General features: G+C 39.1%; 1 protein-coding gene across 2 annotated transcripts in view; it reads left to right on the forward strand.

Moving 5' to 3' along the window:
* Positions 1 to 15,329, forward strand: part of LOC134538402 (coiled-coil domain-containing protein 170) — a 73,145-nt gene that overhangs the window by 40,060 nt on the left and 17,756 nt on the right. For both annotated transcript variants that reach the window (XM_063379700.1, XM_063379701.1), the window contains exons 9-11: positions 2,343 to 2,543; positions 4,959 to 5,102; positions 14,443 to 14,606. In XM_063379700.1, the coding sequence (XP_063235770.1) occupies positions 2,343 to 2,543; positions 4,959 to 5,102; positions 14,443 to 14,606 (509 nt within the window). The remainder of the gene's footprint in view (positions 1 to 2,342; positions 2,544 to 4,958; positions 5,103 to 14,442; positions 14,607 to 15,329) is intronic.

Here is a 15,329-nt window from a genome sequence, read left to right on the forward strand (position 1 = left end):
GAAGGAGTGAAATGAAATCTACAATTTAATTGATAAATTTACTTTTATTTTTACTCATTAATTCAAATATGTTTATTACTTTAACGAAGAGATTATTTTAACTATAATTTTTATACATGTTTGCTATTCAACTTCTTCCAATCTGTATTATTCTGTTAAGGATAGGACGATGATAGGAAAAGTAGGAAACGAATAGGAGTGTTTCAAGTTTAATGTGCCTGGAAAAAGTCAAATCGATGGTTGTTCCAATGGAGTGGAAGAGAGAGATGCGGCGCAAGCGTACAATGAGCGTAACGGGACAATGTGCGTAACAGGACACTTTTTCGTGCGTGCAGCCGGCGTTCATCGATTTATTAGACGTCACGCCAAAATCTTTTTACATGAAAACTTAAGTACTAGACATAAAACACCTGTCTTGAATAATGAATTGGGCTGTGCCCGTCATTGCCGAGTGCTTAACATGCTTTGGTTGTCTTGGAACTTACATGTTAATTTTGAAATTAGGGATCAAGTTGGAGACTGTTATTTTGCGTTAGCTGCTCCGTTGGTATTTCTAAATTCCGTGGTCTGGACGAGGGGTGCGTTCCGCCAGCGGAGACTGCTATTGGTGGGGTGGGGACCGGGCTTTACTGCCACAGAAGGTACGACGTCAACTTGGATGCCCCGTGATTTCCGGAAGTTAACCGAAGGTTCACCGCTTGCTTGTGCAACTTTGGTAGCATCTATTATATAACTAACTAGCTGCCCGACCCGGCTTCGCACGGCTATACTAATGGAAAAAAAATTAAGCCACATCTCCCATTTACAGTAATGGTAAATAAAAAAATTTCAGTGAAAATTTATTACAATGCTGTATAATGTACCGGAGAGAAAATGAATAGCACCGATGGTTTCCCGACTCGTGCACACAACGTACAACTGATGTACCCGTACTTCGTTACGGCAGTCTACAGGCAGATCACTCTTGCGCCGCTCATTATACATGCCCCTCCTTGTGGGTACGCCACTGCCGCGCGATGCCCGTTGCCATGGAGACGCAAAAGGCATGAACAATGCAAAATCCTGTTCTCATGCAGACAAAGTACCCACTGTTGCCTGGTTTTAACCACCCATGGGATCAAATTTTCGGAAAATGTCATCCTGCGTAACATAAGGAACATTACTGTGAAGTTTCAAGTCTGTAAAATATATATACTTGAAAAAAAGGGCAATAAAAAAAACAAATTAAATACAGAGAGAGGAAAAAAACAATAGTTTAGGTTTGCGATTTAAAGTGATAAAAAGTATTTAAATACTAATTTAACTCTTATGAGGGTACTGATTGCTTCGTTGTTAATATCACACGGGTGTTTTTTACTTGTATGGGAAAATTAAGAATGATAAGGCATCTAGTGCGTGGCAACAATGTTAATAGGCAATAGGAAATAAACTTCTATGCGCCTGCGGCATTGTCAACACACACTTCGTACGTGTACTGCATGTTGTATCTAACCCCCTCCAACGCATTTGATTATAAATTGGACTTTTAGTAACGATCCCTAATGTTATTGATAATATAATATAGCCTATAGCCTTCCTCGATAAATGTACTATCCAACACTGAAAGAATTTTTTCAAATCGGGCCAGTGGTTCCTGAGAGTGGCGCGTTCAAACATACAAACAAACAAACAAACAAACAAACTCTTCAGCTTTATAATATTAGTATAGATAATGGTAATTTATTACACTAAGGTATCTACTTTTTTTAATTTGTGATTTCCAACTACAGAATATTAATGTAGTTATCCTATATGAACCAACCATTTACACGATATGACCAATTTGTAATATTTACAAACCACTCGTATGTATGAGAATCATTTATTGACCAGAACACACCAACCAACTGGTTGAAACATTAACGTTTTATTTTCAAACTTTTCATAAACGGTGAATATCTGTTAAATTAAGAACAGCATACTAGGTTACCAATATTGCATCCACACACCAGCAAAGAAATTTCATAAAACTGATCATTTATCTTATGTGCACTGTTGGGATGACATTTTAACCAACCCAGCCAGTATGGTAAACTATTAAACATTTGGGATTTTTATTTTTTATTTCCAGAAAAGTTATGTTGTAGCTAATCAAAATAATTTTATAGCCAATCAGCACAACCGCTATTAATGAATTTAAAATTCAAATCCACGATATTTAAATTTTAGGTAACAGAGAGAGAGAGATAGAGAGAGAGAGAGAGAGAGAGAGAGAGAGAGAATGTTCTCGTTATAAGGTCACTGTCGGTATTGTAGCATACTGTATGCAAGCACGTAAAGGGCTGGAACTGCACGTGCTGTAGCAAGCGGAGCAGCTGCGCGAGAAGACAGCGCTGCTCGCCCAGCAGCTGGGCCGGCAGACCGAGGCGGCGGAGCGCGCCGACGCGCATGCGCGCAAGCTGCTCGACGACAAGATGGCGCTGGAGTCGCGCCTGCGCGAGCTGGAGGCGCAGCTGGCGGCCGCGGAGGCGTCCCGGGACTCGCTGCGCAGGGACAAGAACACAGTGAGCGCCGGGCGCATTCCTCAGTCCGCCATTTTATCTCGAGACACGCCATCTTAGATTCCCCTCAACTTGTATTCTTCCATCTTTAATTCAGCCATCTTGAATTGTTCATGTTTGATTCCTCCATTTTTATTCTGTCATCTTGTCTTTTTTATAATATTAGATCAAATTCATCCCGTTAGCCACTCCCCTGTTAATCTACTAGGTACCATGAAAGAGAAGCCGCTGTTAAGACAAAAATAGAAATGGTGAGAGGAATACGTACTTCAATTTAAAAAAATAAACTCTGGTTGCCTAGTGGGTTTAGTGAGTTGTTACACGTTTTGAGAGATTCATGCAGGAGAAGTAAGTGAGAACTACAACACAAGACTCTCCTGCACTCTGTCGCAGTGAAAATGCATTCTCAAATCCACATTGTCACAAACCGTAGGTCTGGATCTCTCAATTCCCTCAAAGACAAGTTTTACAAGAGTGATAAAAAAATTCTCGTAACTCAAGCCTTACAAGGTTTTATCAGAATTCTTAAATTCTATTTTCTTGGTTGATATTTTCTTTTAAAATCTTAATGATACTAACGAAAGATAACACACGCTCATGTCTGCTTACTGTAAAATAATATTTATATGAAACTTGTATACTAAAATAATAACAAAAATTAATAACAAAATTTCATTAAGCTAAAAGGTACGAAATTGGCCAATTGACGTTTTAGGCATTTTGAATTACCTAAGAGGTTCGCGCGTCCGCATTTGGCCACGCTGACGTCACAGATGTGTGGAACACGGTTGATTTGAAAATTATTTTATTTGTGTCGCGCCCGTTGCGCTATAATGATCCCAACACAATGTTGGACTCCTAATGACTTGTCCTAGTGACTTGTCCTATTGACTTGTCCTATTGACTTGCCATTTTGTAAGAGGGGATAAATCTTGGGATTTATATGATTAAGGGGAAAGGGTGGAGGAACTGGGAGTACCTCTAGAAAATTTATCAACTCGTGACAATGTCCATCTCACGATTTAAATTTGAGAAAAAAACTGGTTATGTGTCCCGCTGGGAATAGAACTGGGATCATATTGATGTGAGGCGAGTGGTCTGAGTTACACTATCCCTTATAATTGACGTTTTATTTTCATAAAATCGTAGGTATTCACTAATAATAATAATAATAATAATAATGAACTGTTTGAACATAGCCTGTCTAGAAATCATCCGCAAATATTTCCGACACTGCATTCAGGTACAGCTGTGATTTATTCATTGGAATTTGTGTAATATATACGACACCAAGTGAGTAACACTATAATAGCAGTTGATTCATTGTAAGGTTGCCAGTCCAAACAGTGTTCTGGAGGGACTTGTTTATAAAGTACCTCTAAGATTATCAAAAACTAGTAAGAGAACCTAGGAATATTAATTGCTTTGCGTAAAAATAAGTAAATGAAAGTGGAAGTAATATCACTTTTGATGATCTTTTTCAAGTAAAGACTTTCATAGACAAATTTTGAAGTTAAACTCTTTGAGAGGAATAACCCGTAAGGTAAGTCAATTATATAGATTCAAGATCTGGTATTAGAAATTCAATAAAAAAAATTATTTTAATACAGAAATATTCTAATATATATATATATATATATATATATATAGTATTCTTGGACATTCTGGAAAATTCTAGCTACCATAACTCCCATGTGGCTGATGGTGGGTGGGTTGCGTAGTTATAGTTGGACACACGGACAAACCACGCTTTCATATATATATATATACATACATATATATAAGCGTGGTTGCGTGGGTTGCGTTGTTATAGTTGCACACACGGACAAACCATATATATAAGCGTGGTTTGTCCGTGTATGCAACTATAACTACGCAACCCACCAACCATCAGCCACATGGGAGATATGGTAGCTAGAATTTTTCAGAATGTCCAAGAATGTTTTAGAATGTTCCTGGAAGTTCGAGAATGTTCTAGAATGTTCCAGAAGATTCTGGACCTTCGAAGGGACTTCCTGTTCCGGAATGTTCGAGAACATTCTAGAAATGGAAATTGTAGTTTAGAATCTTCTAAAATATTCTTTATACTCATCGGTATTTTATATATATAAATAAATAAAATACGAAATACCACCTTCATCCACCGTTCCCAACCCTGAAAAATTGTAGTACTTCTTGATGAAATTTGTCATTCTTGACGTTCAAAGTAAGAGGAAAATTACTGTCTACATCTTTCTACAGTTTTATTTGCGCTTTGTGAAAATTTTCCACATTTGAACTTGGATAAAGTAAGAGGAAAAGGACTATTTACCTGAGATTTTGAAAATATAAAAAATCCCTATTCCCTTAAGTGAAGTCTCACAGCTCGGGCAACACCGGATACTTCATCTTGTGTTAAACGTCTATCCACTGTTACAGTTCATGAGCTTCCTGGAGAGGCTGGCCAGAGTCCTAAGCGTGGAAGAGATGTCCAAGGAAGTAGGAGTGGACCTTCACACAGAAACACTGCTGCTCAGAGCCGAGCAGTTGGCACGCCTGGAGAGTGACAAGCTCCTGGACAAGGTGATTATCGATGTGGTGCAAAATTTTAGGTTATGTTTGGAGGATAGAAATAGACAGAATATGTAAGGTTCAAAATAATCTTTTCCAAGGAACCATTAACCTCATAAATTTAAAGTTACGGTCACGTCAAATAGTTGAATCTTTAGTTCCGGTCTACGGTGGCACTGAAAAGGAGACATCTTACGAAACAGTTTTTCTACGATATTACACAGACGGAAACGGACCCGTCAATGTGGAGCTCTTCCGTTTACGTTGCTCCGTGCGACCAATGGACGCCGAGTAGCTATTTGGCTGCAGTGGTAACCGTATTGGTTTGTGTTCTAAATACATAAAAAAAATTCAAGTACTATTTCAAGTAATGTTCTGTTATGATTGTGACGTTTATTTTTTATTACATACGTAAATTCTGCCCGTTCTATGATCGCGAAGTATAATATAGTTTTGACGTCGTGCCTCGTGCGGCGATGAAGCCCGGTCCCCACCCCGTCAGCACCGGATCCCGCTGACGGAACGCAACCCTCGCGCGGTCTGCACGGAGGAAGTTTCTCGATGCCGCCGCCAGGAGTAGACAACAGAACGCGGCCTAGGGTGGACGCTCCGTCACACGGGAAAAGAAACAACGGCGTGTCTCGATTAGGATGACGACTGCATTCGCGATTGTGCTCTACAGCGCATGTTAACGGCGACAAACGTTAATGGTGTGGGTGGCGAAGGATTATGTGAAGTGTGCGGTGGCGTCAACCTCAGTGTTCCAGCAAACACAAGCAACAGGTAATTTCTCTGGGAGAAGAATTATGCTTACCGTGTAAGAACAGTGCACATGAACAGGCTTTATTTGGAAGCTCTTGTAAACCAGTAAAATTGTTTTCGCTGCCCGAAGTTAGTAAATTAATAATCGCCGCGAATCCAGTGATCCATGCTGGGACCGACGACCCACGCAATCACAATGGCTAGCCTGGCGCCCTCTCATAACGTAATCAACTAAATAATCTCCGCCAGCAATGACGGCTCATCCCAGGTCCCGAACCCGATATCTCGGGTGATGGCAGTTTATAATACAATTTATATTTAATAATCTTGAAATGCAATCTCTTTTGCTGCCATTTTTTACGTCTCCGTTCATTGCTGCAGCAGCAGACGTGATGGTGAGATGTTCCGTGAGACATGTCTCCGTTTTTGTGCCATTGTTGAATGGGCCTTAGATGCTACATAACAGGCGGATCTTTGTTTTAAAATTTTCATAAGCTATTAACAAAGCTAATTAAAATTTTAAAAATCCCTTGTTTCTTAAAACAGAATAAATAAAAATTTCTATAAACTTGGGATCTTCTGTTTGTTTTCGGTAATTTCCGTGATTATAACATTAAAACGAAGCATACCGGATTACCCTTATCTATAATTTCACGTATTCGTACCATCGGATAGATAACTTCGCACATTATAACAGCAAATTTTTTTTTATAAAAACTACATTAAACAACTAAATGACATGGGATAAGGGCGCATGGGTGTATTTCATATTTATTTTGTGTACATAATTGTAAAATGTCTGCCATGTTTTTCTAAATGCACAGAAAGTGTTATATCACTGAGATAAGTTGATATTTCAATATTCATGGTTGTTTTACATGGTTAACAATAACTATTTTTTTCATAATATTATAAGTTGATAAAAATAGTTCTTACCGTTGCAGTAATCATTCAAAAAACGTCTGTTATTGGTAATAGTGGACATGTGTTTGTTAAAGTTTGAAAATCATGTAGGGCTGTATTGTTTGATAAATTATAATGTTTCCATTATAACACCATGAAAATTTAACTTGCTCAGTAAACTTTGAAGTAGATTTACCTAGAAAGCAATTTTTGTTTTATGATCCCTTATCCCCGGTGTTGGTTCCTTCCATTGTTGTATTTTTTTTTTAGCTGATTTAACTGTGAGATAGTAGATGTTGTTCTTGTACCCCCTGTGTAGTGTGAGTGTCGCCTGTGGTGAACTGCACGGCTGTCGGGCCCGATCTACGATGGCACGGAAACGGACACGGATCACGCACGCGCATACGTAAATAACGGAACGGAGTATACGAAACGGCACGCATGCCGACACGGGAGCGAACTGTTTTGCCGGGAGACTTCCGTCTCTCTCGTTCTCCGTGGACAGCCAAGTACAGAGTGTTCACAAAAGAATGTCCCAGTTTCAGTGGTATATTATAACAGTTTAATTCAGAATATTTACAACAAATTGAAGGTAAACTAACCATGTTTTTTCTTACAAACATTCAATATGTGCACCTTTAGTTATACGGCACGCATCCAACCAAGCAATAGCCTCTTCAATTATGTGTCTCAACTCTGGAAAATAATTACGTAGCGGCGGAACATAGACACGATCATTTATAAAGCCCCGAAAGAAAAAAAAATAGCATGGAGTTATGTCAGGTGAACGTGGAGGCCAGCGAAAAAGATCGTCTCGACCATTAAGACCAATCCAGCGGTCAGGAACTTTGACGTTTAACCACTCTCGAACAAAGAGATTTCAATGGAGACGGGTTTCATCCTGAAATTACATATTCACTCTCAGAAAATTCCATAACACCAAACACTTTACGCAAATGATTCGCCATTTTGTGTAGGTGGCACTGCAAGCGAGAAAACAACAAAGCAGTACTCGAGCACACGCTTATCTGAAACTGTCTTGAGTTACTATTTGATTGTGACCTTGAACCAACACTCTACAACGCTTACAGTTCATACTACGGAAATTTATAACTGGGACATCATTTTATGGACATTTCTGTAATTGCCCGTGGTGGTAGTCATTATCGTTTACTTTCTAAACACATTAAAAATTATTTCCAGCATAATATGTAATACCTGTACATGATCAGTGTTATGGCATTAATTTGTGGTTTAAGTTAAGTCTTCATCTAAAAAAAAAATTGTTTAGATATAATTAATTTGTTTTGTTTGTATGGTTTCCGAAAGGTTTGTAACTTCATCATGTTGGCGTTGGTCACATTGTTGCTCCGTGTAACGGGTGGTCGGGTGTCTCGTGTTCCGTGTGTCACGTGTCACCGTGGAACGGGCCTCAGGGCCAACACGTAGCGCGCGGCCGGAAGTGAGCTGTCTGTCTGTCTGTTCTCGTCGCCCCGGCGGTGCGCAGTACTTGTACTTGCCGCCCTACACGGACTACTACTGGTGGAGGTACGGCACGTTCCCCAGGTTGAGGCGGGAGAGGTCCTACCACGAGTTCCCCTCGAAGGAAGTAAGCGGCACGCGCGGACACACGTCCTTCACCGCCGAACACGCTCTTCACCGCCGAACACGCTCCTAGCAATCACACCAAGGGCATCGCCAGAGGGGGGGGGGGGGATAGTGGGGGCAGTTGCTCCCACCCACCCTAGAGCCTTAGAGATATAAAATAGTGTAGCCATCAAATGCAAAAAAAAAAAATACATTTTTCCCACAACGTGCCCTCCCCCCTAGGCCATCGGCTGGCGACGCCCTTGCATCACACCGACTTCTATTGACTTACGCGTGCGAGGTGATTCGCGACCGAGTGGAACGAACGATGAAGCTACGTCAATGCTCTGCCTCTTTGCAGGTTATGTCTCATTACTTAGCGATGTTTACAAAAGCCCACTCTTACGTCCTCGTGTCAGGTTGCCCAATATTGTAACTTAACGCTCGTTTGGCTCCGGTTCCGAGGTAACAGAATTTTAATGGTTACCAGCTACTGAAACATAACTACCATCGGCGGCAACGCATTCCACCGCACTCGTGTGAACTGCGCGCGTTGCATTCGCCCGCCCGTGGCGACCGCCTCAGGCCAATTCCCGCGTGCGAGCGCGCTTCACACCGGTGCGTTTTTCGCTCGTCATCGTAACTTAGCGCGTATTGCGTTCACGCCTCGTGTTGATTTAACTACGTCTGTTAAATCGTCGTTTGTTCCACTTCGTCGCGTACCACCTTGTATTTCATCACTGGCATTTTCCCGAATGGCAATTTTTTTTTTAGTGCAATCCTATGCATTTCAGACGCAGACATAATAAAAGTCCAAATTTAAAAGCTTTAACGAGCACGAAAATGTAACATGTAAATGCATTTTTTTCGCATAATATGTTTTTCTTAATATAACAATTTATGTAGGAAAAATTATTATTTTTAGGATTATTGCAAAAGTACCTAACCAAAAAAATTTAACACATTAAATATTTTTACATGATATAGCCTAGTATTAAAATATGATTTTATATAAATATAACGATTAAATTCAGTAGCATTATGGTAAATACATAGATAAAAAGTAGGATTAAATAGAAATATATTGAATCATACTCAATTCCATTGTTTGGCCTACCCAGTTCTTTATTCCTTCACTTTCTCAAAAATCTTACGGTGTTTTTGGCCTCAAGGCCAGCTTGCATGGTTATGACGAGGGGGAAAAAAATGTAGTGCATTATTTAATTTAATAGCCATCAAGTTTTTTGCTAACATTACACTTACGTGACTCTGCTAGCCAGTTTTATTGACAGAAAGATGTCATCAGTTTAAAAAGTTATATAAATCAAACTCATATTTCAACACTATACTAATGAATGTAACATAACTAAGAGTTAATCGTTTGAAAAAAAAATTACATCTTCCTGTGTGGAAAATGTTAGCACATAATCATTGAACACTATTTGACTAAACAATATATAGTTTTTATAAATACGTTATTAATAATTCCCAACATTTATTACATTTTTTATTGTTTCTAAATTCTCAGAATACACTTTTAACATTTGCGTTTGTGTACACTCAACACAGGTGATGTTCCAAACTCACTTCTCCAGCTGATAATTTATTTCTCTTTCTACGAAAAATCAAAGGAAATAAGTTATTCCATAATGGTTTTTAACATCCGAATTTCGAAAAATATGTTTCTTTAAAGCTACGGGTTTTATCTTAAATCAGTTAACAAGGTTATCTCGCAGCAGTGCTTTAAAACCTTATTTTACGTATTTATTTTTAATATTTTTCATACTTGTCTCAGACGCTTAGAAGTCTGTGCATGCGAGCCATATTTCTGAAGACGTTTCAACCACTCTTTAGAAATTAATTCAGGCAAAACTTTATCATCTAGTCGACTTCGTTTCAGCTGTTCGCTTATTTTGCTTTGAAAGTTTTCAATTATTTTATATACTTGTTGCAGGCAGCCTTATTTGCGCTTATAAAAACTGATCACACAACCTCGGTGTGTTAAAGAAACACCATTTTTGAATGATATAGTGAAGTGCTAACATAGTACTGAAGTAAACCATCTACCCTAGACAATTCACATGTGGGAAATATTCGAACTAACATAATGTAAAGTAAAACCAAACTATCAGACCACGCCACGTCAGATTGATATATACATATATTTATATACATATATTTATATATGTACGTATATATATATATATGTATATATACATATTTATACATAAACTGCACAAAATTTAGTGCACATACGCCCCGTGTGTCTGCACGTAACGCTTTATGTACCTTTATACGTGTTTAAGGTGTAAATTAATATGCATGCACACTCTTTCCTACAAATGTAACATTAACTGTCTTAGTGTCTGCAGGCTATTTTACACGCACCGCCATTTCTGTAGTTACCGTAGAACATAGTTTTAACACGTGCATTTTAGTGTAAAACATTAAATCAACTAGATGTATTTTTGTAATAAATTTATGCAGGATTTACGTTAGAATAAAATAAAAGTTGTATATAATAGTTCCTACGGGGACTGGCTTCTGGCTGTGGATTGGGATTGTCGGTCCGCCATCTAGGATTTGTGACGTCACGGCGGCAAAAATTCCTCAAAATTCCTCAAAAATGACTCAAAATGACTCAAAAATTCCCGTTTTAAGAAAAAAAAATCCCGTTTTCGAGGGAAAAATTCCCGTTTCGAGGGAAAATTTCCCGTTTTATTCCTTAAAAATACCAGCAGCTAGAAATGTCCAAAAGTAGGCTTAAGCATCCATGTCTACAGCCTCAAATAAGCCTCTGACGTCATCATGGATGATGAAGTCACCGTTGCAATTTCCGTTACGCCCGGCATCTTTAAATTTATTATCCGATTTTAATGAAAAAAAATTAAAATTTATAAAAAAATTCACTTGATAAAATTTTAATGAAAAACATTAAAAAAACATACATTTACGACACGGAGATCGGAGTCCTCGGTTCGAACCCGGTGAGGGCAAAAAAATGGCGACCAATCCTTCCTCCACGGAAATCACCTACAGACTAACCTACCACCAATAACAAGGTCACCTAGTATGATGTCATGTCCGCCATCTTGTCTTCATATGCTGGAAGCCACAATCTTGTTATCGACTACTAGAGTGCGCTGACGCTATGTTAGTTTAATTCTTACCCGCTAGAGTGCAGTAATCATTTATTATTGCTGTGTCACCCGCCATCTTGTCATTTAGCCGCCATCTTGGAATCGTGTAATTACTTAGCTAGGAATTCGGGAAAAATTCCAAAATTCATTAAATAAATCACTCATCGTTTTACAGATTGATTCGATCAGTTTCATTCCTTTGTTCGATACCCTATCGATGCAATAATGTTTAATTTGATGTAAAAAAATAATAATTTCAATATACCATGTTCAACATTCTTAAAGAGACTTTAAAACATCTACTCCCATCATCCTATAAGCCATCAACACCACCATCTTGGAAAATTCGTAATTATATTGCTAGAGATTCGGGAAAAAGTTCAGAAATCATTAAATAAATTTCCAATCAATGTACTGATTAATTAGATCGACTTAGGTCCGTGGTACGATTCTGGACGATGAAAAAAAAATTAAATATAACAATTTAACATAATAGTAACAGGTTCGAGGAATTAAACACCACAAGTTATTTTACAAACATAATATTTATTACATAATTTCTATTCTACTACAGGATCACTTACGAAAGCCAGCAAATTTATAATCAATCATTTAGTTCCGCATCGGTGTGAAATGACTAATTCTTAGCTCCAATCGGTTTATACTAGACAGAAACCAACCAGAACCTTTACTGACATAGTTCTCCTCTTCTTGACAGAGTTTCTGGATACCGTTTTTAACAGTTTGCTTCACATCGTCAGAACTGTAAATTACTGCAGCCGATGTCTTGAATGCACACTTCTTCACTTTTTCATCTAACAGATACGGCTTTCCATATAGACAGTCCAACCACAAGTTATATTTTAAAGTGTTCTGACGCGCCGAGACGAAGGAAAGAGAATATATTTCTGCCCAGACGTTTTGGAGAAAATAAAGTTGTAGTTATACATAACATATTAAAATTCCCTTAATATATTTGCTAAGTAATATAACGCTCTTAAATTTATCAAAATTAATTGTTACAAATATATTATACTAGCTAATGTCCGACATGCATTGTAATGCCACTTTCAATTTTTTTTTTGTAATTATTTGAAGCAGGTACACACATACAAAGCATCTTTCTCTCACTCTCTTTTTTCTATCTCTCTCCATCTTAATTCTCTTTCTATCTCTCTCCATCCTATATCTCTTTCTTTCTGTCTAATCTTCTCTCTTTCTTTCTCTAGCTCTCTCTCTGTCTCTCTTTACCTCTCTACATCTCTCACTTTCTCGCTTTCTCTTTCTTTTTTGAAGGGGTTAGAATCGTCTCTTCATTTTGACATAAATAAATTATTATTAACTTGACAATGATAGCACACACCAAGTTTCGAACTTCTTATCTCCATGAACTAGTGGGTGATCATGCATACGTTAGTACCTATATGCATGGAGTTAGGATTTTTTTTTACCTCGCTATCACCATATTTTTCCGTCCAAAAAATTGCGCAAATGGTGCGTGTCCACATTTGATGGCGGTAAGTAAGTATGAATTAGAATTTCCGTCGTTAGTCACTCCCATAAATTAAAAAAAAAGGTAAATTAAAAATGTTTTCACAATGCAAACATTACACTTCAGTCAAAGATTTGGCTAACTACTAGATCATTATCTGACGAGAAAAAAAAAGTGTGATGTGTAACATCTAACTTCGGTAACGAGCAAATTCATGTGTCTCATGTTGAAAATACACTTATGATATTTTTTTTAAAAAAAAAGACAAGAAATTTATCGTAGAATTCCTTAAAATAATGAGAATCGTAATAAATGTATGCAAATTGATTTTTTTCCAACTTTTCTAGGTTTAATATACCCGTATTTTTACGCACCCGCCACTATGATTCGCTGCCGAAACACCTACGTCGACTATCGAATCATTCCATTTGCAGATCGAAATTTAAACAGTATAACTTAATGGCTCCGATTGAAAAAAAATTTCTTGGAAAAAATACTAAACCCCAGACTTTGTACCTTATTTTCGACAAGGCATATTGCCCACCTTATTAAAAAATTCATTAAAAAAAAGTAAATATTATTACGTTTACCTTTGTGTTTGTGAACTTTGGTTCGCGCCATCCGCCACAGATGGCAGCACCGTGGTTGTTACACGTTTCCGTTCCTTGACCTCGGTTCCGTTCACGGAATTACCCCCACCAAAGACCACATAACCGAGAGCTAAGGTGTTACTCATCAAAAAACGCTTGCATCGTAGAAACCGTTTCGAAGAATTGTTTTTTTTTAAGGCGTTGGACGTTTTGAACGACGAAAATTCTGATTCGTTACTCACGAACCATCACGAGGCGATGTTTCCGGAGGTTTGCATCAAGGCGGTTCCGCGGCGAGGCATGCACTCAGGGACGTCGGGACAGGGACGAGTCGCCCCCGTGCTGTTATGCATGGGGGAGGGGGGGGCGGCGAGAGTAGCATTTCGCCCCCCCCCCCCCTCCTTTCCCAGAATAAATTTTTGTTCCTAGTAGTATTTTTCTCAACAAGTAGTTACAAACGTTGCATTGGTGATCACATTGATTAGAAAAATCAAATTTATGATTGTAAATATACTGTAAAATGATTGCAAATTCCTAGATGGTATTTTATTTAAATTGTACTACATCTACTGTCAGAGTAGTATTTAATACATAGGCTACTACGTCATGAAATTCTTGGAATGGTATATTTAATATTTTGGTTCGGAAACTCATTAAATAGCACAATTTTTTGCATCTAAAAATTCCAAAATTTTTTTTCCGGGGGAGAGTCCCCGGACCACCGCTCTAGGACTGAGGTAAGTGTGATACATCTTTTCGCTCCCCCCCCCCCCCCCCACTCGTGAAAACGTTCCGACGTCCCTGCACGCACTCTTGGCGGAGACAGAGAGAGAGAGAGAGAGTGTGTGTGTGTGTGTGTGTGTGTGTGCGCGCGGCAGACCTCGACGGTGTACCAGCTGCAGCGGCGCGTGCGCACGCTGCGGGAGCAGCTGCAGAGGCGCGACCTGCACCTGGACCTGCTGCGCAGGAAGCTGTCCTTGCAGGAGGACGGTACCCGCGCCAGGACCCTGCTGGAGTCGGAGCGCGACGAGGCCAACCTCAGGTCAGCCGCACCTCCCTGCGCTGCGACCAGAGCCCAATCATGACGAGTAGAGACCTGCAAGATTCGCGCATTCATCGACCTCTAGGTATCAGTGGCGTGGCCAGGATTTGTGCATGGGGGGGTGTTAAGAAGCATGCGCCCCCCCCCCCCCCATATTAAAGCGGGGAAAATATGGATTTTAAGGTGTAAAATGGTGCTATTTTAGCAGTTTTCGGTACTTAAAATTTAAATATTGTAATGGTAAATTTTTTTATAAATTTTAGTATGAAATTTGTTTGAGTGATGAATAAGAAATTAATTAAAGATTTGGTGCTAAGAGGGGGGGGAGGTTGAACCCCTAACCCCCCCCCCCTGGCTTCGCCCCTGACTAGGATAGACTCCACAGTCCTGTGCCGTGTATTAGGGATTTAGGCACGTTTTATTTAAAATTTTGTAATCTTAAATATTTTTTGGAAATATTATTTTATTTTTATTTTTTTCTCTCATCTTATTACCTTTACGGCCAGGCCCTCAGCCTCTGTTCTCAGAGGCGAGCTGATTTTCTTTCCCAGCCTCATGCTAGGCTAGCATTCTGGCTAATATTTCTCCCGCCTCCAGGCACGTCGAGGGCCGGTAACTTTATTTCTTCGCGTGACTTATTTTGCCTACAGCAGCTTAAGAAGCAATGCTGAGCCCTGCTTACTCTGTCACGAATCGGTTTAGGGTTCACTAGCAGCAAGACAC

This window comes from Bacillus rossius, chromosome 13 (genome assembly GCF_032445375.1).
Source record: "Bacillus rossius redtenbacheri isolate Brsri chromosome 13, Brsri_v3, whole genome shotgun sequence".
NCBI classification, from domain to species: domain Eukaryota; kingdom Metazoa; phylum Arthropoda; class Insecta; order Phasmatodea; family Bacillidae; genus Bacillus; species Bacillus rossius.